The 25,710-nt window shown below is 36.3% G+C and overlaps 1 protein-coding gene across 2 annotated transcripts in view; it reads left to right on the forward strand.

Moving 5' to 3' along the window:
* Positions 1–25,710, forward strand: part of LOC101887974 (rhophilin-2-A) — a 239,869-nt gene that overhangs the window by 116,308 nt on the left and 97,851 nt on the right. Inside the window, exon 1 of one of the 2 annotated variants that reach the window (XM_059122071.1) lies at positions 7,226–7,374. The exons of the other annotated variant lie outside the window; for it this stretch is intronic. Coding sequence (XP_058978054.1) covers positions 7,306–7,374 — 69 coding nt within the window. The 5' untranslated portion in view covers positions 7,226–7,305. Of the gene's footprint in view, positions 1–7,225; positions 7,375–25,710 lie in introns of those variants that run through there. 2 annotated transcript variants of the gene reach the window in all.

Genomic DNA, 25,710 nt, shown 5'->3' on the forward strand with positions numbered 1-25,710 from the left:
CTTAACGTGTTTTTAAAACATTAAAAAATGTGAGAAGTGCGCCTTCTAAGAACACCATTAAGCGTTTATACGAAAAATTTTCGACTGGTAAGGCTCTTTCTAATCCGAAGAGGCCATATAAAAGTCGACCAAGGCGAACAGCCAAGAATATCGCTGCCGTACGAGCCAGTGTTGAGAGGTCCCCAAGAACATCCCTAAAACGCCGTTCTTAGGAGTTGGGCATGGCTCGGTCCACTTTACAACGGATTATTCGCATTGATTTGCATTTGTTCCGTACAAAATTCAATTGATGCAAAGAATGTTGCATGCGGACAAGCCTCGTCGATTGGAATGGGCCCAAAGGTCCGTCGAATATGGGCAACCCTATATATATATACTTGGTTAGAGTAAAATTTTAAAACGATGTAGCCCTGTCTGACCTTCTGTCCCTTACATAGTTACAACGAATTAATACAGGAAGCTAAAATTTTTCACAGATCAGTACATTATCTGCAGGCAGGTCAAGTTCGATAGTCCCCATATAAAGGCATTTTGGCCACATTTCAATGAAATTGTATGAAATCCACACAAGGAGTTCCCTCTTAGCACTTTACAGGGTGAGATAAAAAAACTGCAACAAAGTCAAACGCCATCATTTTTATTTTTTTTTTTTTAATTTTTTTTGAATGAAAGCAAAAAAGGTCGGAAATAGCATCATATTTTCAAAAAAGTTTAGATTTGTTCGAATTGGTCACGAATTATGGCCTTTGAACGGTCAATGAAACCGTCACACGCTGCCCAAATGTTACTCTGCGGTATTTTGGCCCATTCCCGGCGAAGCGCTTGCTTGAGGTGATCGACACTGTGGTATTTTTTAATGCCAACCTTACTTTTCAAAATACTCCAGACACAATAGTCCAACGGATTATTATTATTATTATTATTATTATTATTATTATTATTATTATTATTATTATTATTATTATTATTATTATTATTATTATTACTTATTTATTTATTTATTTATTATTTATTTATTATTATTATTATTATTTTTTTTTTTTTTTTTTTTTTTTTTTTTGAAAAATTCCAAATTCGTCCCAAATGATGGAGGGTATTTGAAGTTCGGCGCGGCTGAAGTTACTTCTTTTTAACTTGTTTATTTTTTTTTCCTCTTTAACTCAAATCTAACTGCATTGCAACTTCCTGAGTTGTATTTCTTGCCTTTGTTTTGTTGTTTCTTAGAGAAAAGAAATCTCACCTAAAGATTACAAAGAAAACTCCACTCGTTATGAAGGAAAAAAAACCAACCCATTTTTCTCAACTGCTGGCACCTCTTTGGGCTGAGGCAAGAAATGTTCCTTTAATAACTTCATTCATGGCGTTTTTGGAATAAAAAGGTGGGGCCCATACCCCAAGTTACTTGTCATTGTTGGCCACCAAGAAACTCGAACTCGTAAGAGTTCATCGCCATAACAGAGATTAGAAAAAGAGGAAAGAGTAGGAACGGAAAAAGAGTTAGCCACAAAGATGGAATAAATGATTTCAACCAGAGTTCAGTTCTATGAAATATTTTTCGATGGGCCTCAGAATACAAAGAGCTGCCGTTTGATTCATCTTTTTCCATATTTTTTTTTCCTTTTGGGAATTTATGTCATTATTTTGTGTGTTTTCAAAGTTCATAAAATATGACATCCAGGGTGTTGCTTTCATTATCGCCTGTTCTCTTCTATGGGCAAGTGTTCTAACAAAAGACTTAAGACACAAACCCATTTTTTTAGACATAATATATTATTCTGGCCGCAAAGTGAGAAACACGATTTTGTTCTAATTATAATATTTCGAAAAAAGAAAAAAAATCGCTATGAATTCAAAAAACCTAAATTATGTGGTGATATTTTTTAAATATAAGTTCCAAATTTGGGTAGAAAATATTCTCCACCAAAATCTTACACATGTGGTGTGGTGTTCCTTTCAAAACAATGGTCTACAACGCACACTTGTAGGAAGGAGATGTTCATATTTCAAAATATCAAATTACAGACACTACAGGGTGAGATAAAAAAAACTGCAACCAACTTCAGGCTGCTGTCATTTCTAAGCTACTCGTCCGACAGCTGTTAAAATTATTCCAGTGGCAGCTCATTATATTGTTTACAAGCGAACAAAAGCATTTTGGTGAGAATTTTCCAGAAAAAAGTTATTCGTGATGGAATTCAAGCGTGATACTGTGATTTCTTTATATGTGGCTGGAAAACCGAAGTGGCTATCGTTAGAGCACCACTCCAGCATTTAAATGTGAATAAATCTTTTGTGTCTCGTAGCATCGCTCGTTACCGTGATACTGGTAGTGTAGCCCGACGTTAAGAAAGTGAACGGAATAAAAAACATCAACATCAGTAAAAATGGTTCGAAAAGCAAAGAAGCGACTCGATCGAAACCCGCCTCGCAGTGGCCGAAAAATGGCTCGTGAGCTGAACATATCGCAATATGCCATTTGCCAAATATTGAAGCATGAGCTTGGGGTAAAGCCATTGAAATTCCAAAAAGTGCAAGAACTTACACCGCATCGGAAAGAAAATAGAGTCAAAAGAGTTGCTTCGCTTATCCGAAAGAGGTGAACCGCCGAATTTGGTTTTCTCCGTCTTCGATGAAAAAACATTCGTTGTCCAGTAGTTTGTAAACAAACACAATGATCGGGTTCACTTGCCAAAGAGGTCAGCTGAAAATGTACACCTTCGGTTGGCCACCAAAACTCAAGTGCCGGCCATGGTGATGGTGTGGCCGCCATAACAGTCGATGGTCTCTCTCCGCTCGTATTAATCGACCATGGCATCTCGAAAATATTCTGTAGGGTGTATTAAAGCCTTGGGTACACAAACATTTTGGCCGCTTAGACCTTGGACATTCCAACAAGACTAAGCACTCAGCAAGCGCCACCCAGGAATGGTTACAAAATGAGGTTCCTCGCTTCATTTCCAGCGCACAATGGCCACCAAAATCTCCGGATAACAATCCGTTGGACTATTGTGTCTGGAGTATTTTGGAATGCAAGGTTGGCACTAAAAAATACCAAAGTGTCGATCACCTCAAGCAAGCTCCTCGCCGGGAAAGGGGCAAAATACCGCAGAGCAACATTCGGGCAGCGTATGACGGTTTCATTGGACGTTTGAAGGTCATAATTCGTGCCAAAGGTGACCAATTCTAACAAATCTAAACTTATTCTAAAATTTGATGCTATTTCCGATATTTTTTGTTTTCATTCAATAAAATTTAAAAAAGATGTCAAAATTTTAGTGTTTGACTTTGTTGCAGTTTTTTTATCTCACCCTGTATAGCTAGACAATAAGTGGGTTAAAAAATTATTTTAAAAACAATTCACGAACTTTGGCCACGAAGTCCTTAAATAAAATCAGGCTCACAATGCCGGAAAAGTCCTTAAAAGTCTTTTGCATGAAGTCCTTTTAAAAATATTCTTCAAAACATGTTTAATTTTTTGTTTCCTTCAAAGAAAGTTTTTGGAATAAATCACGATTTTTCCAGCAAAACATAAATATATTCCTCGTAAAAAACAATATTCTTTAAAAAAAACATGACTCCTGTTTTCCCAAAAGATCTTAAAAATACTCTAAAATTCACGACTCTTGGTCTTTGAAAATGATTTTAAAAAGACCAATGATTTTTGGCCAGCTTTTCAAAAAAAGACCACAAATGTTGGTCGGGAAAGCCCCCCGATAAGATGAATCTGAACTTATGGGAATTCGTACTTTAGGTATACGAAAAATATTAAAGGTACAACTGTTATCGCAATATAAAATTTCACGGTTTCAGTCCTCTCCTTTAACGCACTACCACATATAGTACCATTTAGTACTTTTCATGCAAATATACGACGCACTTCCAAACCACCGCCAAATCTCAATCACAAATACCACCAGTAATCTCAATATCAAATTTCAGAATTTGATCTCTATACCTTCGCCCCGTACCAAATTTCGTACCATTCAGTACTTTTCGTACAAAACTACATCAATTCGTCCTGGCTACACATGAACAACCACCCCAAATAACAAATTTCAGATATCAAGCACTATTTATTCACATGTAGTACTATTTAGTACTTTTCGTACATTTATAGTACACATTTCCAAAAACACCTCGTCATTAATAATAACCCACCACCTACGGGGACTCCGATATAAAATTTCGAAATTCCAGCTCATCCGTTCACCCCAAATCAAACGATTCCAAATTTAGTACCATTTAGTACAGATCGAACACTTGGTTCGATTTTCCAAAAACCCTTTAGTGCATCTATCCTGCACTCCATCAGTGACTTTCATTCCAAAATTCAAAATTCCACCTGCATCGGTTCATCACAATTCCAATTTGCACCAAATTTAGGACCATTTAGTACACATCAGTATGAAATTCCAAAGCTTGAGGTATGTACCTCAATCCTACACTCCCACAGTAATCCCAATTCCAAATGTTGGGATTCCAACTCTGTTGTTCGCCCAAATACAAATTGTACTTTACTTAGTACATTTTAGTACATACAAGTTCAAATTTCCAAAACTATCTACATATCCCAATTCTACATTCGGACAGTAATCTTATTTCCTATTTTCAGGATACCACCTCTATTGGTTCACCCAAATCCAAATTGTTCCATCCATTTAATACACTTATATGTAATTTTTCTAACTAACTCCATGACACAGTCCAATTGAAATCTAAATTTCCAAATTTCAGAATTTCAACTCTATTAGTTCTCCCAAAATTTAAATTGTACCAAATTTAATACTATCTAGTACAAATAAGTACGAATTTCCAAAACTACCTACATTCCTCAGTCCTTGGATGCAATAGTAATTTCATTTCTAAATGTCACAATTCCAACTCTATTGGATCACCCAAATCGAAATTTTACCAAATTTGGTACAATTTAGTATTTTCGTGGACATAAGTACAAATTTTGGAAAACTTCCTCTATATCCCAATCTTACATTCCGCCAGTAATGTTAATTTCAAGTTTCCAAATCCATTCATTCCTCCAAATTCAAATTATACTAAATTTAGTACCGTTTAGTACTTTTCGTATACATGAGTACACATGAAATTTTACTAAATTTAGTACCATTTTGTGCTTTTCCTGGACATAAGTACAAATTTCCAAAACTTCCTTTATATCCCAATCCTACACTCCGCCAATAATTTTAATTTCCAATTTCCAAGTCCATCCATTCCTCCAAATTCGTATTGTACCAACTTTAGTACCGTTTAGTACTTTTCGTATACATGAGTACACAATACCAGCCTACCTCCTTGTATCGACTCTAATCCTCAACCTTGATGTCCATTCCAAATTTGAAGCTTTTACCTCTAACCGTTCACATGATACGAATTGGTACCAATTGAAGTACATTTTAGAACTTTTCGTACACTCTTAGTGTGAAGTTGCAAAAAAAAAACTTTTGTACATCTATCATATCCTCCATCAGTGACTCACATTCCAAATTAATACTTTTCGTACCTTTCTGTTACGAATTTCCAAAAACCCAGTCTTACCTGACCCCCTCGCTCCAAGAATTTGTTGGTCCCTATATCATTTTTAAAGAATTCCTTTTCTATAGAATTTCCCCTCCTTTGTTCCCCCTCCTCTCCCTCGTCGCATCAATAAATCACCAAATTACTTTGTTATGTTCGATAGATCACAAACAATATGTCATTAAATGACAATCTCGAAGTAATTTAATGACATTTCACAAATTGCACTTACACACGTCCGAACAACAACGCCAACAACAATAATAACAACAACTACATTACAAATCAAGAGCAATTGAGAAAAAATCCTATCAACTGCACAACATCAAAAAAAGCACTTTCAAGCGACACTCAAACATATGTCTGACGACGGCGATGGTGATGATGCAACAACATTTCCGATAAAAAGCAACACTCCAACAATAACTACAACAAGCATTACACGCTAATAAATAATAATGCAGGCAGGCAGGTGGGCATGCAGGCAGGCAGGCGGGCATGCAGGCAGGCAAAAAAAAGTCCCGCGCCAATTTTATTTTTTTCGTTTTGTTCTCTTTTTTTTTGCCAGAACTTCATTTGAAGTCAACAAATCGATCGATTCGATCCGATCGGATGGTTGGTTGGTTGGACGGTTCGGTGGCTTGTTCGCTCGTCTCACACTATTAGTGTGGCTAGATTTGATTGCACAAAAGAAAGTCGTCTAAAAAATAACTTCAAGCATAGCCGAGCTTGCGAGAATTCTAGCTATGGCATAGTCCGCTTACCCTAGCCAGGTTTAGCAGTCATTTGGAACACAAACCACTTTGATAATCACCGAGCCGCCTCATAATGATGTTGTTAGCAGAGAATCAAGAGAATGAATGCCAAACCAAAGCTAGCCGAACAGCAACAACAACATCTACAGAGCAAATATACCGATATTTTCAGTTAAACGCTCCCAAATGGAGACGATTCTAAACTTAGTTACTTACTTTACGGCTGCTGCTGTTGCCGATGATGATGATCTGGACGATTTTGAATTTGCAGTTACTCTCCACCACCACTGGAGGCTAGTGTGGAGATTTCTTCGTTGTTGTTGTTGTTGTTTTTTTTTTTTTTAGATAATCGCCAATGAAGAAAAATTCTGGCTGGCACATGGTGGCTAGCCGGGATGATGAGCTTGTACTCTGGATGATTGCTTGGCATATTTTCTTTCCCAATGAAGAGATGAGCCAACTTGGGGCTCTGCTCACCTGAACTAATTCGTTTGTTGCTGTTGTTTTTGTTGTTGTTGTTATTTTTTGGTCCATTGATTGCTTACTTTCTAAAGTGGAGATTCTAAGGCGAGAATGTTGTCGACTTTCGAACGCTACGCAACGTAAATCGGTGGTAGAGCGGTAAACGAATGTTAAAAATTCAAAAACGAAAAAAATTTTGCCAAATTTCTGAAACCAAAAAAAAAAAAAAATCAAATTCTATTTTGTATTCAAAATTAGAAGAATAAGTGTTAAAAAAAATTCTAAGCAACGGAAGCCATTTGGAGGAAAAAGAAATAATTCTTTTGTGCGAAAAGTAAAGCATTTCACGTTTGTGTCTTAAGTCTTTTGTTTTTCGTTCGTGTCATGGCGATAATCTAACAAAAGAATTTCATAACTACAATGAATTAGAAAAAAATCCTAAAGATTTTTTTATAAAATTCATATATACGTGTGTGTGTCTGTGTATATATCTGTTCCTGTGTGTGTATTTTGCCGGGATTTGATATAGCCATTACTAGCATCATCAGCATTATCTGCCATGGAGACATCTTTAAAGCGTCTGGCTGACAATCATGCCATGTGTTATTTAATGAAATTAGAACAAATGGTAAGGAAATGAAAGCAAAATTAGAAAAAGAGAGACGTAGATAACCTCACAAGCCACATAAAAAGTAACGTTAATTTTGCGAAAGAAAGAAATGGAGAAAATGAGATATTAAAAATATGGAAAAGATTTGTAGAGTGAAAATTGAGCCGATATATTCAGCAGTTGAACAAATGTTGAAAATTACTCTGATTCATGTATAAGCCAAGGCTATAGGGAGCCCGAGTCGCAACAAGTACGCCAAATTCGCATAAAGACATTTTTATCTTTTCCATCAAATAAAAAGACAGGGATGATCTCGAGGTCAATCATCTATACAGCAGATCTTGCTTGAGTAAAAATTTGAAAAGAATCGGATGGTTATTTCACATTTTATGGTCGTTTTGTTATTCAAAATGTTGTAAAAGTATAGTGACATGTTGAATTTTATGAGAGATATAATTATTCAAAATTTTGACCCTTTAAGGGGGCGAGGTACCAGAAGGAGTGGACCTATGTTATTCATTTTCGCAACTGACCAAGCACTGATAAAAAATATGCGGATTTTAAAGGTTTGCTCAAAATTTGGCGATCCTTTCTTGTTGAGTGAGATGAAAAAACTGCAACCAACTTCAGACTGCTGTCATTTGTAAGCCACTGGTCCGACAGCTGTTAAAATTATTTCAGTGACAGCTCATTATATTGTTTACAAGCGTACAAAAGCATTTTGAGGTGAGAATTTTCCAGAAAAAAAGGTGTTCGTGATGGAATTTAAGCGTGATAGTGAGATTTCTTTATATTTGGCTGGAAAACCTCAAGTGGCTATCGTTAGAGTACTCCAGCATTTAAATGTGTCTCGTATCATCGCTCGTTACCGTGATACTGCTAGTGTAGCCCGACGTTAAGGAAGTGGACGGAAGAAAACAGCAACATTAGCAGAATTGATTCGAAAAGTAAAGAAGCGACTTGATCGAAACCAGCGGCTCAGTGGCCGAAAAATGGCTCGTGAGCTGAACATATCACAATATTCCATTCGGCAAATAATGAAAAATAAGCTCGGGGTAAAGTCATTGAAATTTCAAAAAGTGCAAGAACTTACACCGCAACAGAAAGAAAATACCTCAAAAGAGCTAAAGAGTTGCTTCGCTTGACCGAAAGTGGTGAACTGCAGAATTTGGTTTTCTCCGATGAAAAAACATTCGTTGTCCTGCAATTTGTAAACAAACAGAATGATCGTGTCTACTTCCCAAATAGGTCAACTGAAAATGTGCACCTTCGGTTGGCCACAGGAACTCAAGTGCCAGCCATGGTGATGGTGTGGGCCGCCATAACAGCCGACGGCCGCTCTCCACTCGTATTAATCGACCGTGGCATCAGAATAAATGCCAAATATTATCGCGAAAATATTCTGGAGGGTGTATTACAGCCATGGGCACGCAAAAATTTTATCCGCAGACCTTGGACATTCCAACAGGGCTCAGCACCATCGCACTCAGCATGCGCCACCTAAGAATGGCTACAAAATGAGGTACCTCGCTTCATTTCCAGCGCACAATGGCCACCAAAATCTCCCGATACCAATTCGCTGGACTATTGTGTCTGGAGTATTTTGGAAAGCAAGGCTGGAACTAAAAAATACCAAAGTGACGATCGCCGCAAGTAAGCGCTTAGCCGTCAATGGGTCAAAATACCGCAGAGCAACATTCAGGCAGAGTATGACGGTTTATTGGCCTTTTGAAGGCCATAATTCGTGCCAAAGGTGACCAATTCGAACAAATCTAAAGTTATTCTAAAATCTGATGCAGTTTTTGCTTTCATTGAATTAAATTTAAACAAAAAAAAAAAAAAAAAAAAAAATTATGGCATTTGGCTTTGTTGGAGGTTTTTTTATCTCACCCTGGCATTCGTAATATGCTTTCTACAATTTCTGATATTTGGTACCAGATACAGCCCAACAATACCTGTTTTAAAATTTATCAAGATTTATTCATGTCTGAATGTATACAGGGTTGCCCATACTCGACGGACCCGATGACTCTTTGGGCCCATTCCAATCGGCGAGGCTTAGAAGGCGCACTTCTCACATTTTTTAATGTTTTAAAAGCACTTTGAGTTTTCACAATTGATTTCTTCTGTTGAATGTAAATTTCAAGTATTTCAGAGCGCTTGCGTGGCGTGTATTGGTTCATGGTAAAAATCTGCTTGGACTGACGCTTCAAAGGCGGTATGTCATTAAGCGATGTGACATCTCTGTCAAAAGTTATGGCGTTGCCAGATGGGTCCGTCGAATATGGGCAACCCTGTAGCTTATGTAAATATGTTTCATCTGATATGGTGTTTAAATCCCTCACATTCGTAATGTGAGCTCATATAGCTGAGCTCATATAGCTTAGAAATATCTTTATCAAATTCTATCAATTTGGATATAGCTTCAATATACATCTTCGTCCTATGTGACAATATATATTTATCCGATGAATATCGGTGCCGTTTAATTTAGCGGAAACCGATTCACGGTAGGATATACGTTTCACTCTAAACTGCTCCAATGTCATAATATGCATTCAACAAGGACACGGTTGGAATAAATTCTCTATAGAAACGTTTATTTATATTGCGGATAGCTCTACTTAAGAAAATAAAGGATAGCCCCGCCCGAATATTGGATTTTTTACTGGCTTTTACTATGGAGCTAGTCCTAAATTTCGAAGAGTTGCGAAGGCAACGACAATTTCTTCAATCTCTTCATTTTAGAATATTCCCTGGATTGTAAATAATTTTTTTATTTAAAAAAGGTTGAAATCGTTTTCTGCTACTGCGTTCAGAGGTCATTTAAACTTTTAAGACTATAACAATAAGCTTTAAGTCTAGTAGTGCTAAACCCCATTTTCTGCCAAATAAAACCTACAATTCTAACAAAAAGCCATTATCTGCGAAGCGTGTACAACATGAATTCTCTCAGTCAATTTTAACAGATAATTCTGCCGAACAAGATAATAACATTTTTAATTCTTTTGTTTATGAATCTTGTGTAGTTTTTTTTCATTCTTAAGAACAATTCTTGTTGAAAAAATAATTATTTTATTATTTCATAAACTAGAAGTAGCAAAAAATTCTAACGAAAAAAAAAACAAAAGAATGAAACAAACTTGTTGACTCGTGTTATTATCATGTAGCATGGTATTATGAATGACATTTAACAAGCTAATGAAACATCAGGACAGTGGGACCTTTTGAAATTGGATGAAAAATTACCAAAAACAAATCTGAAATATTGAAATTTTTTTTCAACTTATATTTCGTATTTTTTTTGTGCTTTGGTGAGATAATATATTTTTGTATGAGGTTCCACTGTTGCTTGGTGTGAAAATTATGAGCTTGTTAATGACGTTCTTTTTGAGTATAGTTGTCATAGATATGTTATTTTTCTCCAAGACTTTTTGACATTTAACGAATTCTAAAGCGGGCATGTATTTCATTGATAAAAGCGCTAATTGTGCTGCCAATTGGGTTAAGGAATTTCTTTAGATTGGTGAAATAGAAAAAAAAAATGCAAAAAAATTAAACGCCATAATTTTTACATTTTTTTTTAAATTTTTTGGATAAAATCAAAAATTGTCGGAAATAGCATCAAATTTTAGAATAAGTTAAGATTTGTTCGAATTGGTCACCTTTGGCACGAATTATGACCTTCAAACGGCCAATGAAACCGTCACACGCTGCCCGAATGTTGTTCTGCGGTATTTTGGCCTCAACTTTCAGAATAAATTTAGATTTGTTCGAATTGGTCACCTTTGGCCTGAATTGTGGCCTTCAAACGGCCAATGAAACCGTTACACGCTGCCCCAATGTTGCTCTGCGGTATTTTTTGGCCCATTCCCGGCGAAGCGTTTGCTTGAGGTGATCGACACTTTGGTATTTTTTAGTGCCAACCTTGCTTTTCAAAATACTCCAGACACAATAGTCCAACGGATTGGTATCGGGAGATTTTGTGCGCCGGAAATGAAGCGAGGAACCTCATTTTGTAACCATTCTTTGGTGGGGCGTGCTGAGTGCGATGGTGCTGAGCCCTGTTGGAATGTCCAAGGTCTGCGGCCAAAATATTTGCGTGCCCAAGGTTTTAATAGAACCCTCCAGAATATTTTTGCGATAATATTCGGCATCGGCATTTATATCGGCCCGATCGATAAATCCTAGCGGAAAGCGACCATCGGCTGTTATGGCGGCCCAAACCATCCCATGGCCGGCGCATGAGTTCTGTTCCCAACCGAAGGTTCACATTTTCAGCTGACCTCTTTGGCAAGTAAACACGATCATTTTGTTTGTTTACAAACCGCTGGACAACGGATGTTTTCTCATTGGAGAACCAAACCAAATTCGGTAGTTCACCACTTTCGGCCAAGCGAAGCAATTCTTTAATTCTTTAGAGTCTATTTTCTTTCTGTTGCGGTGTAAGTTCTTGCACTTTTTGGAATTTCAATGGCTTTACCCCGAGCTCATTTTTCAATATTTGCCGAATGGAATATTGCGATATGTTCAGCTCACGAGCCATTTTTAAGCGACGGCGACGCGGGTTTATTCACATTTAAATGCTGGAGTGCTCTAACGATAGCCACTTTTGGTTTTCCGGACAAATATAAAGAAATCACGCTTGAATTGCATCAAGAATAGCTTTTTTTCTGGAAAATTCTCACCAAAATGCTTTTGTACGCTTGTAAACAATATGATGAACTGTCACTGGAATAATTTTAACAGCTGTCGGACTAGTGGCTTAGAAAAGACAGCAGTCTGAAGTTGTTGCTGTTTTTTCACCTCACCATGTATTTTCATTAATTTTCATTTATTTTTTATTTTCATTTATTTATTTTTTTTGTATTCAGTTTTAATTTTATTGGAGTGATGTACATCTGTCACTCTCTTTAAATTCATTCGGAATAAAAAATGGATTTCCAAAATGGCAATCATTTTCACATTTTTTTTTTCTCTAAGCTTTCCTGCCTTTAGAATGAGGCCATATCAACTTTTACAACTATAACACATTTCTTTGAAAAATTAATAAAAATAAACAAGCCAATATAATGGCCTGTATCGCCCACTTACCCTCAATATTTGCCACACAGAAAAATCAATGTTTCTACTTCCAGTTTTCCAATATTTTAATTCCAATTTCAAAAAAAAATATTTTTAACGGCATTTTTTCATCAAATGCAGCCAGTGTTTTTTTTTTTCTCTTAATTGCCACCACCAACAAAACAAACACTTGTTGGATAAAAAAAAAATAAACAAATCCACACAGCAAACCACATTGACCAACCAAACAGCTATCCAAGCAAATAATTCACATTCACGTTGGGCGCCACAGGAGAGTTTGGGAAAGAGGGTGGCTGAAACAAAGAAGTTGTTGGCTTTTAATTCAAAACTACAAATTACAAACCGCAAGTGTTTGCAAACAAGTCTTAAGACATTCCAAAGAGTTCCCCCAACAACAAGCAACACAGCAAAGCCCCACAGCATCCGCCGAGTGTAAAGGCCGTTCATTCGCCGCTAGTTCATTGAGCAAAGCAAATACTATATGGCGATGGCAAGTTATTGCTGCAGCTACCAATCTCAATAGCCAAGCTACAATCATTCATTCTGGCAGCTCAAAAAATTTACCACATACTCCGTTTGAATAAATTCGAGAAAAACCTAAGCATATCGGCACAGCATAGAGCAAGTGTCCTACCAACAAGGGGTATTGGATAGGAACCAAAGGAAAACAATTATACATTCTACAAAAAAAAATTAACATTCTAAAAGAAGACCAGGTGATCTTCCTCCATGAAGAGCAGCTGGTGGTCTTCTTCCATAGAAGAGCAACTGGAAGTCTTCTTCCATAGAAGAGCAGCTGGTGGTCGTCTTTCATAGAAGAGCAGCTAGTGGTATTTTTCCGTAGAAGAGCAGCTGGTGGTCTTCTTCCATAGAAGAGCAGCTGGTGGTCTTCTTCCATAGAAGAGCAGCTGGTGGTCTTCTTCCATAGAAGAGCAGCTAGTGGTCTTCTTCCATAGAAGAGCAGCTGGTGGTCTTCTTCGGTAGAAGATCAGCTGCTGGTCTTCTTCCATAGAAAAGCAGCGGGTGATATTCCTCCATGGAAGAGCAGCTGGGGGTCTTCTTCCATAGAAAAGCAGCTGGTGGTCTTCTTCCGCAGAAGAGCAGCTGGTGATCTTCCTCCATAGAAGAGCAGCAGGAGATCTTCCTCCATAGAAGAGCAGCAGGAGATCTTCCTCCATAGAAGAGCAGCAGAAGATCTTCCTCCATAGAAGAGCAGCAGGTGATCTTCCTCCATACAAGAGCAGCTGGTGGTCTTCCTCCATAGAAGACCAGCAGAGGTGGTCTTCTTCTATATAAGACCAGCAGAGGTGGTCTTCTTCTATAGAAGACCAACAGGTGGTCTTCCTCCATAGAAGAGCAGCAGAGGTGGTCTTCCTCCATAGAAGAGCAGCAGAGGTGGTCTTCTTCCATAGAAGACCAGCAGAGGTGGTCTTCTACCATAGAAGACCAGCAGAGGTGGTCTTCTTCCATAGAAGACCAGCAGAGGTGGTCTTCTTCCATAGAAGAGCAGCTGGCCGTCTTCTTCCATAGAAGACCAGCAGAGGTGGTCTTCTTCCATAGAAGAGCAGCTGGCCGTCTTCTTCCATAGAAGAGCAGCTGGTGGTCTTCTTCTATAGAAGACCAGCAGAGGTGGTCTTCTTCTATAGAAGACCAGCAGAGGTGGTCTTCTTCTATAGAAGACCAGCAGAGGTGGTCTTCTTCTATAGAAGACCAACAGGTGGTTTCTTCCATAGAAGACCAAGCAGGTGGTCTTCTCTATAGAAGACCAGCAGATGGCCGTCATCTATAGAAGACCAGCAGGTGGTCGTCATCTATAGAAAACCAGCAGGTGGCCGTCATCTATAGAAGACCAGCAGGTGACCGTCATCTACAGAAGACCAGCAGGTGGTCTCTTCCATTGAAGAAATCTTCTATGTACAAAACATCGTCTGGGTATCTGTTATGGATAGATGAGCGTCTACAGGTCTTCTATAGATTGAAGACTACAAGGTTTCTAAAGACAGAAGGCCGTTTGCAGGCCTTCTATGAATAGTAGATCGTCTACAGGTCTTCTAGAGATATAAGACTGTCAACAGGTCTTCGAGACATTGAAGACCGTCTACAGGTCTTCTATGTACAGAACACCGTCTAGGGATCTGTTATGGGTCGAAGACCATCTACAGGTCTTCTATGTACAGATTTGTTATAGGTAGAAGAGCGTCTATAGGTCTTCTGTGGATAGAAGACCGTCTACAGGTCTTCTATGGATAGAAGACATTCCACAAGTCTTTTGTAGATAGAAGATAAATCTTCTATAGATAGAAGACCATCAGGTGATCCCCTCTTAAGAAGTCGTCTCAATAACCCTCTTTATTTGTTTTTTTTTTGGCGTTAATATGATGCAAATATTAAACACGATTTTCCATAAGAACTTCCAAGTAAACAATCTAGCGTTATCTGGCTTAATGTATCTTTTGCCAACATAGAATGCAAAAGCAGCAGCAACAACAACAACAAGAACTCCAACGTACTGTAAAAGTCACAGTTGCAATGTCGTTGCCTTTTAGCCAAGCTTAGACAGGCGACTCCGCCATCAGCAACGACGTCATTCATTGCCTAGTCATTGTGAACCGGCCTCTAGAAGACAGGCCGGCAGACAGACGGAGAGGCCGACAGTTTCGACAGCAGCTTCCAATGAGCAACTTCCATATAACTTATGCTTCTTCTTCGTCTTCTTGACGCTCGATGCTGCTGCTTGCCACTACTGACCTACATAACTTTTGCCAAACAACCAACCAGCTAACGTTCGTCACATAAAAAAAAACAAACCAACTTGTTGTAAAGCAGCAGCAACAACAACAATATCGGCCGATGTTGTAAAACATGTTTCTTTAAAGTTTATTTTCTAAGATTTGTTTGTTGCCGTTTGCAACAACAGAAAAGAAAAACCGTAGGTTTTTGTTGCAAAAAAAAAATAGAATTCCATGTGAGAACATTTGGCCAACCGAAAACCAAATTGCTACCAACGTCAAACCATAAAATCATTAGTTTTGAGCATATTCCCCTTCGTTCCCCCCTCTTCAATGCAAATTCCATGTCCGTGCTTGAAATCAAAATTGAAAATCGTGAAAAAAAGGTCACCAGTGCCTCCATCGAAACGGGTACCCATAATTTGAAGAAGATGGCCCGAAAAGCATGGCTGAGTTGTTTTCAATTGGGAGAGAATTTGAAGGAGAAAAGAGGTGGATGATATAGGAAGCAGAGAGAAAAAATGAGAGAGAGAGAGGGAGAGAGAAAGAGAGGAAAGGAAAGAATGCATTTGATATTGTGGGAAGGTTTATACTAACGTCTGGAATTGATGGCTTGACAATTATCGAAATGGAAGAATATCAGAAGATGTAATTTTTTAATATAGAAGACCAAAGTGATTGCCTCCCACCTAGCAAGTAGACGTCCTGTGTAGAAGGTCAAAGGAAGGCCCTCCTATGGAGAAGACCCTCGGACTCCCTATAAAGATAGGTTTTCTATATAGAAGACCTTTCCATATAAAAAAAAGATAACCTTCATAGATAGAATGCTGTAAGTCCGTCCACAGGTCTTTTAGAGATAGACGTCCTGTGTGGAAGGTCAACGGAAGTTCCTCCTATGGAGAAGACCCTCCCTATAAAGAAGCCCATCAGATAGCCTTTCTATGTAGAAGACCTTTCCATATAAAAAAGATGACCTTCATAGATAGAATCCTGCAAGTCCGTCTACAGGTCTTTTAAAAATAGAAAGCAGTCTACAGGTCTTCTAAAGATAGAAGACCGTCTAGAGGCCTTTTATATACAGAAGACAGGTCTTCTAGAGATAGCGGGCCGTCTACAGTTTTTTTTTAATGAAAGACCGTCTACAGGTCTTCTATAAATAGAAGACTTCCCAAAAGACCGGTTTTCGATTTCATTGGATAGAAATTTAAAATTTAAGACAGGTCCTCGATAAAGAATAACAGTCCACAGGTCTTCTAGAGATAGAAGACCATTTGCAGATCGTCTACACACAGAAGATCATCTATAGGTCATTTGGACTGTCTACAGGTCATCTAGAGATAGAAAACCGTTTACAAGCCTTCTATGGACAGAAGACCGTCTACAGGTCTTCTATGGATTGAAGAGTACAGGCTTTCTAGAGAGAGAAGACCGTTTACAGGCCTTCTATGAATAGTGGACCGTCTACAGGTCTTCTAGAGATATAAGACTGTCATTAGGTCTTCGAGACATAGAAGACCGTCTTTAGGTCTTCGAGATACAGAAGACCGTCTACAGGTCTTCTATGTGCAGAATACCCTCTAGGGATCTGTTATGGGCAGAACAGCGTCTACAGGTCTTCTGTTGATGGAAGACCGTCTACAGCTCTTCTGGAGATAGAAAACCGTTTACAGGTCTTCTGTGGACAGCAGACGTTCTACAGGTCTTCTATGGATTGAAGACTACAGGCTTTCTAGAGACAGAAGACCGTTTACAGACCTTCTATGAATAGTAGACCGTCTAAAGGTCTTCTAGAGATATGAGACTGTCAACAGGCCTTCGAGACATAGAAGACCGTCTTCAGGTCTTCGAGTCACAGAAGACCATCTACAGGTTTTTTATGGATAGAAGACAGTCTACAAGTCTTCCAGATAGAAGACAAGTCTTCTATAGATAGAAGACAAGTCTTCTATAGATAGAAGATAAGTCTTCTATAGATAGAAGACAAGTCTTCTATAGATAGAAGACAAGTCTTCTATAGGTAGAAGACAAGTCTTCTATAGATAGAAGATAATTATTCTATACACAGAAGACAAGTCTTCTATACATAGAAGACAAATCTTCTATACATAGAAGACAAGTCTTCTATACATAGAAGACAAGTCTTCTATACATAGAAGACAAGTTTTCTATTACTCTGTACACAGAAGACAAGTCTTCTATACATAGAAGACAAGTTTTCTAAACATAGAAGACAAGTCTTCTATAGATAGAAGACAAGTCATCTATAAATAGAAGACAAGTCTTCTATAAATAGAAGACAAGTCTTCTATAGATAGAAGACAAGTCTTCTATAAATAGAAGACAAGTCTTCTATAAATAGAAGACAAGTCTTCTATACATAGAAAACAAGTCTTCTATACATAGAAAACAAGTCTTCTATACAGAGAAGACAAGTCTTCTATAAATAGAAGACAAGTCTTCCACACATAGAAGACAAGTCTTCTATAGATAGAAGACAAGTCTTCTATAGATAGAAGACAAGTCTTCTATAGGTAGAAGACAAGTCACAAAATTTCACATTGTATGAGGGTAATACCTATCTTGGACAATTTTTTTACAGGTGTAAATCTAACCACAAAAAACCCGAATTTTGAATTTACAGTTGATTTGGGTGGAAACTAGATGTTAGATAAATAAATGGAGAGGGGGGGGGGGCATTCTATAACTAATAGTGGGCCTACATTGAATATTTTTTGCAAAAGTTTAAACCACTCAGCGAGAACGGGAAATGTCAAATTACAGCGGATTTGCTTAATAAATTGGGGACGGAATCCTCCAAAATTTAGAAAGCCAGGAGGTGCCGTTATTTTGTAGGCTATACCTAAACCCCGACCGATTTATTTTATTTCTTGTTACCAAACATTCTAGCAATATCAACGGCTGTAAAACGTTCTATCTTTTATACTGTCTTATACTACTAGAGACAAACAAGCGGACGTGTCTAAATCGACATTGAATTCTACGTTTACCATGAATACATATACTTAATGAGGTCCCCGACCAATATTTCAAGTTATTGCTAAGGGAATGCCAGACTAAAAATATTCTCCATTTTCTGCTGTTAAAAGTTCGTTTCCTAAGTCTTTTGATTTTCTCACACACTGCTCAGCTGATTTGAATGACCTTTTAAAGACTTTGTGGCGCACAACTTGCCAATAAAACAAAAAATATAACACCCTCCCCTTAGATTTATACATGTGCCGTTCATTTGAGTTGATTTCTGGTTATCCGTTAGAACAAGTTTAATGCGAACATTTCAAAACACCTGAATTTCCTAGGAAATCTCTGCAAACATCAATGAAAGCACATGGATGACGGCGGGTGATGGTGGTGGTGGTGATGGTGGCGGAGTTAGGTTGTCTAGAGTGTTGGCAAGGTAGCAAGTAGTGTTTGCAAAGCAGGAGGAAAAACGTGGAGCTGTCAAGGGGGTGCGGGAGGAGAACCCCCCCAGTTAGGATGCCTTCTGATTGAATATTGTCGGTTGTACGGTGAGGTGTAATCAATGTGTGTGTTTGACTTGCTTTGAAATTTGGGTCACTCAGTTAGTGTGTTAGGAAAGAAAATTACAGTTGTTCTTCCAAACGGCCAAGACGACGACGACGACAACGATGTTGAATGACAGCTCGAATTTGCTCACAAGACCTGTTATTCTAATTAATGGGGCCAGAACCAAAACACAACAAAACAAAAAACATGAAGAATACTATCGATGCCGTAGTGGAAACTCTAAAGTGTGTTATCATTAACAGTGGATTGTTTTAATGAATTTCCATAGAATTTCATATCAATAATGCTCACTTTGTTTGCCAACAAGTTTTCCAAGGAGTCAGTCGGTCGGTCGGTCGGTCGGGCTTCTTTTTTTCTCGAAATCTCCATATGGAAATGCAAGCATATTCTTCTCCGCAAAGAAGTTTACTGCCAGCGAAAAGTGTGTTACATTCAAGTTGGTTTCAAGTGTCATCCGCTTGATGTGTTAGCTTTTTTTCTCTGAAGAGAGGTACACAGTTATTTCACAGAGTTATTGGGCTGCATAAATTGAACTGAAAATTATTGAAAGCATAAAGAAACAAATTTGACATTTTATGATTGCTGCAATTGGTAAATCACCGCATCCACAGTTAAAAAACAGTTAGAAGAGGCGATGGTGATGATGTCGGCGATGATGGCGCTGCTGCCAGAGGCAATGGATGATGACACTGCTTATTTTCAAATCATGTTAATTCAATGCTGCTCGAAAAATTTCATAAAATTTACAAGCGGGTTTCCATGGAAAACTTGGTTATTCATGAAAAATGTTTAAGTTATTTGAATTGAAAATTCAACATCAAAGTTTGCCTTCTATCTATAGAAGACTTGTCTTCTGCCTATAGAAGACTTGTCTTCTATCTATAGAAGACTTGTCTTCTATCTATAGAAGACATGTCTTCTACCTATAGAAGACTTGTCTTCTATCTATAGAAAACTTGTCTTCTATGTATAAAAAAAAGAAAATTGTTTCTTAAAAAATACACTATTTGGTTCTTAAAAAATTCTCTGGAAAACTCCACTATTAATACTGGACGAAACTATTTCTTCTTTGAAGGAATTTTTTTTTTTTTGAAAAATCCACAATTTGGCCCATGAAAACATTTCCTTAAAAGATCCTTGAAGAATTTTTTTTAAAAAAAGAATCCTTGAACAATTTTCTTTAAAATCCACGGGCTTCGAAGAAATCAAAATATGCGAACTTTTCCTAAGGATCTACAGACCAAAAATTGTAAATATTTTGGAGAAAATTTTCAAGGATCTGCCTATTAGCAACCCTCCAATTTTCAAGGAATTATCTTCAAGGAATCAAGGACCAATACTCGTTGATTTTTTAAGAAAATTACCTTAAGGACCTTTCTATAGGATATCTTAAGAAATATTTCTTCACCGGTATTTTTTTTTAATTGTTAAGAAAACTTCTTCCAGGACTTCTGCAAGACTTATAGAAAGGTCCTTAAGGTAAGTTTTTTAAAGAATCAACGATTTTCCTAAAAACTTGGTGGGTTGTTAAAAGACAGCTCCATGAAAATGTTCACCAAAATATGCACAATTTTTAGCCTGCAGATCCTTGAGGAAATGTTCTTAAAAACTAACAATGATTATAAGTCTGATGGTGGTAAAGAAAAGTATTTAAATGATCCTGAAAAAAATTTCTAAAAAAATCCACGGTCGTTGGTCTGCTGTCCTTAAAGATAATTTTTTTAAAAATCCCGAATTATTTGCCTGTGGTCTCCTGGTCTTTGAATAAATTTATTTGAAAAATCAATGATTATTGGTCTCTTGGTCTCTGAAGTCTATGACGAAATTCGTTTATATAATCCACAATTATTGGGCTATAGGTCCTTTAAAGAAATCTATTTAAAAATATATGGTTATTGGTCTTTTCGCCCTTGAAGAAATTTCCTCAATAAATCCACAATTATTGGCATGTTTATTCTTCAATTAGTTTAAAAAATCCACAAGTATTGATATGTTGGTCTTTAAAGAAAATTTCTTAAAAAAATCAACAATTAATGATCTGTTGGTTCTTGAAGAAAATATATTAAAAATCCACGATTATTGGTCTTTAGGTCCTTTGAAAAAAATATATTAAAAAATCCACGATTATAGGTCTATAGGTCCTTAAAGAAAGTTGTTTAAAAAATCCACGCTTATAGATCTATAGGTCATTAAAGAAATTTGTTTAAAAAATCGACAATTATAGGTCTACAGATCCTTGAAGAAACTTGTTTAAAAAATCCACGATTATAGGTCTGTAGGTCCTTAAAGAAATTTGTTTAAAAAATCCACAATTATAGGTCTACAGGTCCTTGAAGAAATTTGTGTAAAAAAATCCACGATTATTGGTCTATAGATCCTTGCAGAAATTTGTTTAAAAAATCCACGATTATAGGTCTATAGGTCCTTAAGGAAATTTGTTTAAAAAATCCACGATTATTGGTCTATAGATCCTTGCAGAAATTTGTTTAAAAAATCCACGATTATTGGTCTACAGGTCCTTGAAGAAATTTGTTTAAAAAATCCACGATTATTAGTCTATAAGGCCTTGAAAAAAAATGTTAAAAAATCCACGATTCTTGGTCTATAGATCCTTGCAGATTTTTTTTTTAAATCCACGATTATTGGTCTATAGATCCTTGCAGAAATGTGTTTAAAAATCCACGATTATTGGTTTATAGGTCCTTGAAGAAATTTGTTTAAAAAATCCACGATTATTAGTCTATAAGGCCTTGAAAAAAAATGTTAAAAAATCCACGATTCTTGGTCTATAGATCCTTGCAGATTTTTTTTTTTAAATCCACGATTATTGGTCTATAGATCCTTGCAGAAATTTGTTTGAAAATCCACGATTATTGGTCTAAGGATCCCGTAAAAAATTTGTTTGAAAATCCACTTGAAGAAAATCAACGATTATTGTTCCATAGGTCCTTAAAGAAATTTGTTTTAAAAATCCACGATTATTATTCCATAGGTCCTTAAAGAAATTTGTTTAAAAAATCCACGATTATTGGTCTATAGGTCCTTGAAGAAATTTGTTTAAAAAATCTAAGATTATTGGTATATAGGTCCTTAAAGAAATTTGTTTAAAAAATCCACGATTATTGGTCTATAAGTTCTTGAAGAAATTTGTTTGAAAATCCACAGTTATTGGTCTAAAGCTCCTTGATTAAATTTGTTAAAAATCCACGATTATTAGTCTATAAGGCCTTGAAGAAATTTGTTTAAAAAATTAACTATTATTGGTCTATAGGTCCTTGGAGAAATTCGTTAAAAATATCCACGATTATTCGTCTATAGGTCCTTTTGAAGAATATCCACAATTATTTGTCTACTAGTCATTTTTTTTTTAAATCAACAATTATTCATATACAGTTCCTTTGGAGAAAATTCACTTATATTGGTCGATAAGTCCATTTCCTTCGGAGAAAATCCACAATTATTGGTATATCATTCCTTGAAGAAATTTGTTCAAAAAATTATTGGTCCAATAGATCTTGAAGCTTATTTGACCGTAGGGCCTTGTTGAAATTTCTTTAAAATTCCATGATTTTTTGTCTACACCCACCCCCTTTAAATTTTGTGCAGGAAAGGAGGGCTCCTATGTCATGTCAACGAAAAGAAAAGTGTTCGTTTCTTAAGTCTTTTGTTTTCATTGGAATGTTTTGCTCTAAGCCAAAAAAAAACAAACAGACACACACACAAAGCGAAACACGCAGCCTCCATTCCAACTGATTAGCACTTTGGAAATGAAAATATCTTTCAGCTACAATTTACGCTAATCTCTATAATTTACACAAGTCTATCTATAGCTAAAATAACACAACATAGTTTTAAAAATCAATTCTTAAGAGACGGAAATTGATGGCTTCCAGTTGGTGGTTAGAAAAGAAAAAAAACAAACTAAAGACAAAAACTTTTTTTTTCAAAACCGGGTCAATGGAAGCTAATAGCTAGCTATATTTTTGAAAATGAAAAATATTTCAAAAATCTTTTGCCAAAGCTTAACACTTGACCTGAATGGAAACAGTAGCGGGCAGGTTGTTGATATCCAAAAACCCAGCCGGGTCAAAGAGGAAGTGTTGTAGAACGACCTGTGCCATTCGCGCAAGACTATAACAGTAAATAGATGTGATTTCGTATACTCATTTTGATCACTTTCTTTTGTTGTTCAGGTGTGTGTGTGTGTATGTGGTGGAATATTTTGTTTCCCACACGCAATGCCGCTTGCAGCTATCATCGTCATCATTCACATGGTCACAACATCTATGGGTTGTGGTGTTAATTTATGTTTTCTTTTTTTTTTTTGTAATTTAGAATTTCGGAATATTTTCATTTTCTATCAGCTTTAAACATAATAACACAATGGAAATTACCAATATTTCTTTTTTTATGTTTTGAGCATGTCAACACTGCTGCTGCTGCATTTCTATTCTAAGGCGGCCAACCAAAAACATCAGCGGAGTTATCTATCGAAACCCCGAAACTGTTTTGCATATTTCCAGTTTCATTTGTAGCACATCATTTTTCTTGTCTCTCTCTCTGTTTCTCTCTCTTTCTTCTCCTCCGAAATGTAAATCACATGTGTGTGCAGCCCGCGTCGGTATGTCATTTGAATACAGAATTTGAATACTTTCACCTAATTTTCAATGCTGCTTTTTGTGGTTTAATCTGTTTGACATCAATTCCAAACGGAGACTTTTTTGGTTAGGGTTTCTAAATTTCTTTCCTGGGTTTATCTGAACTCTGAAAATTTAGAATATTTTTTTCGTGAGGTTAATATTTATATTTTATTGTTTTTTCGGATATTAATTAATTACTTTAACAACTTTCTTGGGATAAAATGAATAAATAAATATTTGGATTAGCTTGGCTGGTGAAATGCCAGAGCATTGTTATGCTAAAATTGTAAGGCATATTAAACAAAGGGATTTGTAAAATTCTCAGATTCATTATACAAGATTTATTAATGCGCTTTACACATGTGTCAAAAATAATTAATTAATTATTTTTTTTCTTATTTTCTCTTTTCTAGGTAAGTGGTACACAAAAACAATGTTACAGTCATAACAAACTAAGAAGTTCTATAAGGTAAGAATGTAAACAAGAGGAACGGCAGCCTAGAAGAGTATTTAATTTTTTTAAAATTGAATTGCTTTCCCGTTACTTCCAATGATTGATTTTGTCTTCTAAGAATAATAGCCATGCGAGGAGTTACGGGATTTAAAATTTGTTTCCTTTTTTTTTTGGTGCCTCGTTCCCATAGCCAGAACCTCTTGAACCTCAATTAAGAGGATGTAAAATGAACGTAGAATTCAGTCATTCCATTTACACAACCTTGAAATATTTGAAAATGCTGTTAATTCAGAATTTATAGAAAATCGACGATTATTTGTCTGTTAGTCATTGAAGAAATTTCCCTAAAAATCCAAAAATCTTGTATATTTTCCTTCTAGAAATTTCCTTTAAAATCCTAGTCTATATATCATTGAAGAATTTTCCTTTAAAAATCCACAATTATTGCTGTTTCGGTCCTGGAAGAAACTTCCTTAAAAATCAACGCTTATTGCTCGTTGGTCTTTGAAGAAATTTCCTTAAAAAATCACGATTATTCGAATAAAGGTTCTTGAAGAAATGTTCTTAAAAATCCACGATTTGGTCCTTGACGAATTTTTAAAAAAAAATCCTTAAAAACTCCAGACCAGTAATCTGTGTTATTCTAGAAATTTCCCTCAAAATCCACGATTTTTGGTCTATGGATCCCGGAAACAAAATGGTTTGAAAATCCACAATTATTGCTCTATAAGTCCCTGAAGAAATTCGTTAAAAAAATCCACGATTATTGGTCAATGGGTCCTTCAAGAAAATCCCGGAAAAAATTGCTTAAAAAATCCACGATTATTGATCTATAGGTCCCGGGAAAAAATTGTTTGAAAATCCACGATTATTGGTCTAAGGATCCCGGAAAAAAATTGTTTGAAAATCCACGATTACTTATCTATAGGTCCTTGAAGAAAATGCACGATTATTGTTCTATAGGTCCTTGAAGAAAATCCACGATTATTGTTCTATAGGTCCTTAAAAAAAAATTCCTTTGTTTAAAAAATCCACGATTATTGTTCTACAGGTCCTTGAAGAAATTTGTTTAAAAAATCCACGATTATTGTTCTACAGGTCCTTAAAGAAATTTGTTTAAAAAATCCACGATTATTGTTCTACAGGTCCTTAAAGAAATTTGTTTAAAAAATCCACGATTATTGTTCTACAGGTCCTTAAAGAAATTTGTTTAAAAAATCCACGATTATTGTTCTACAGGTCCTTAAAGAAATTTGTTTAAAAAATCCACGATTATTGGTCTATGGATCCCGGATAAAATTGTTAAAAAATCCACGATTATTGGTCTATGAATCCCGGAAAAAAATTGTTAAAAAAATTCACGATTATTTACCTATAGGTCCTTGAAGAAAATTGTTCAAAAATCCACGATTTTTCGTATACAGGTTCTTTTGAAGAAAATCCACAATTATTGCTCTACTAGTACCTGAAGAATTTTATTTTTTCAAAAAATCTACGATTTTTCTTATACAGTTCCTTTGGAGAAAGTCCACTATTATTGGTCTATACGTCTAGTTCCTTTGGAGAAAATCTACAATTATTGGTCTATAAGTGCTTGAATAAATTTGTTTAAAAAATCCACGATTATTGGTCCATAGTTCTTGAAGCGTTTTTTTAAATCCACTATAATTTGACCATAGGTCCTTGAAGAAACTTGTTTAAAACATCCATGTTTCTTAAAAATTATTATTGGTCTGTCGGTCCTTGGAGAAATTTCCTTAAAAAAAATCAAGGTTTATTGACTTTAAAGAAACTTCCTTAAAAAATCGATGGTTACTGGCTCTTGGAGAAATTACATGAAAAATCCACAAATATTGGTTCTTGAAGAAGTGTCCTCAAAAATAAATGATTTTTGGTCTAT

Source organism: Musca domestica, unplaced genomic scaffold, assembly GCF_030504385.1.
Source record: "Musca domestica strain aabys unplaced genomic scaffold, Musca_domestica.polishedcontigs.V.1.1 2, whole genome shotgun sequence".
Taxonomy (NCBI): Eukaryota; Metazoa; Arthropoda; class Insecta; order Diptera; family Muscidae; genus Musca; species Musca domestica.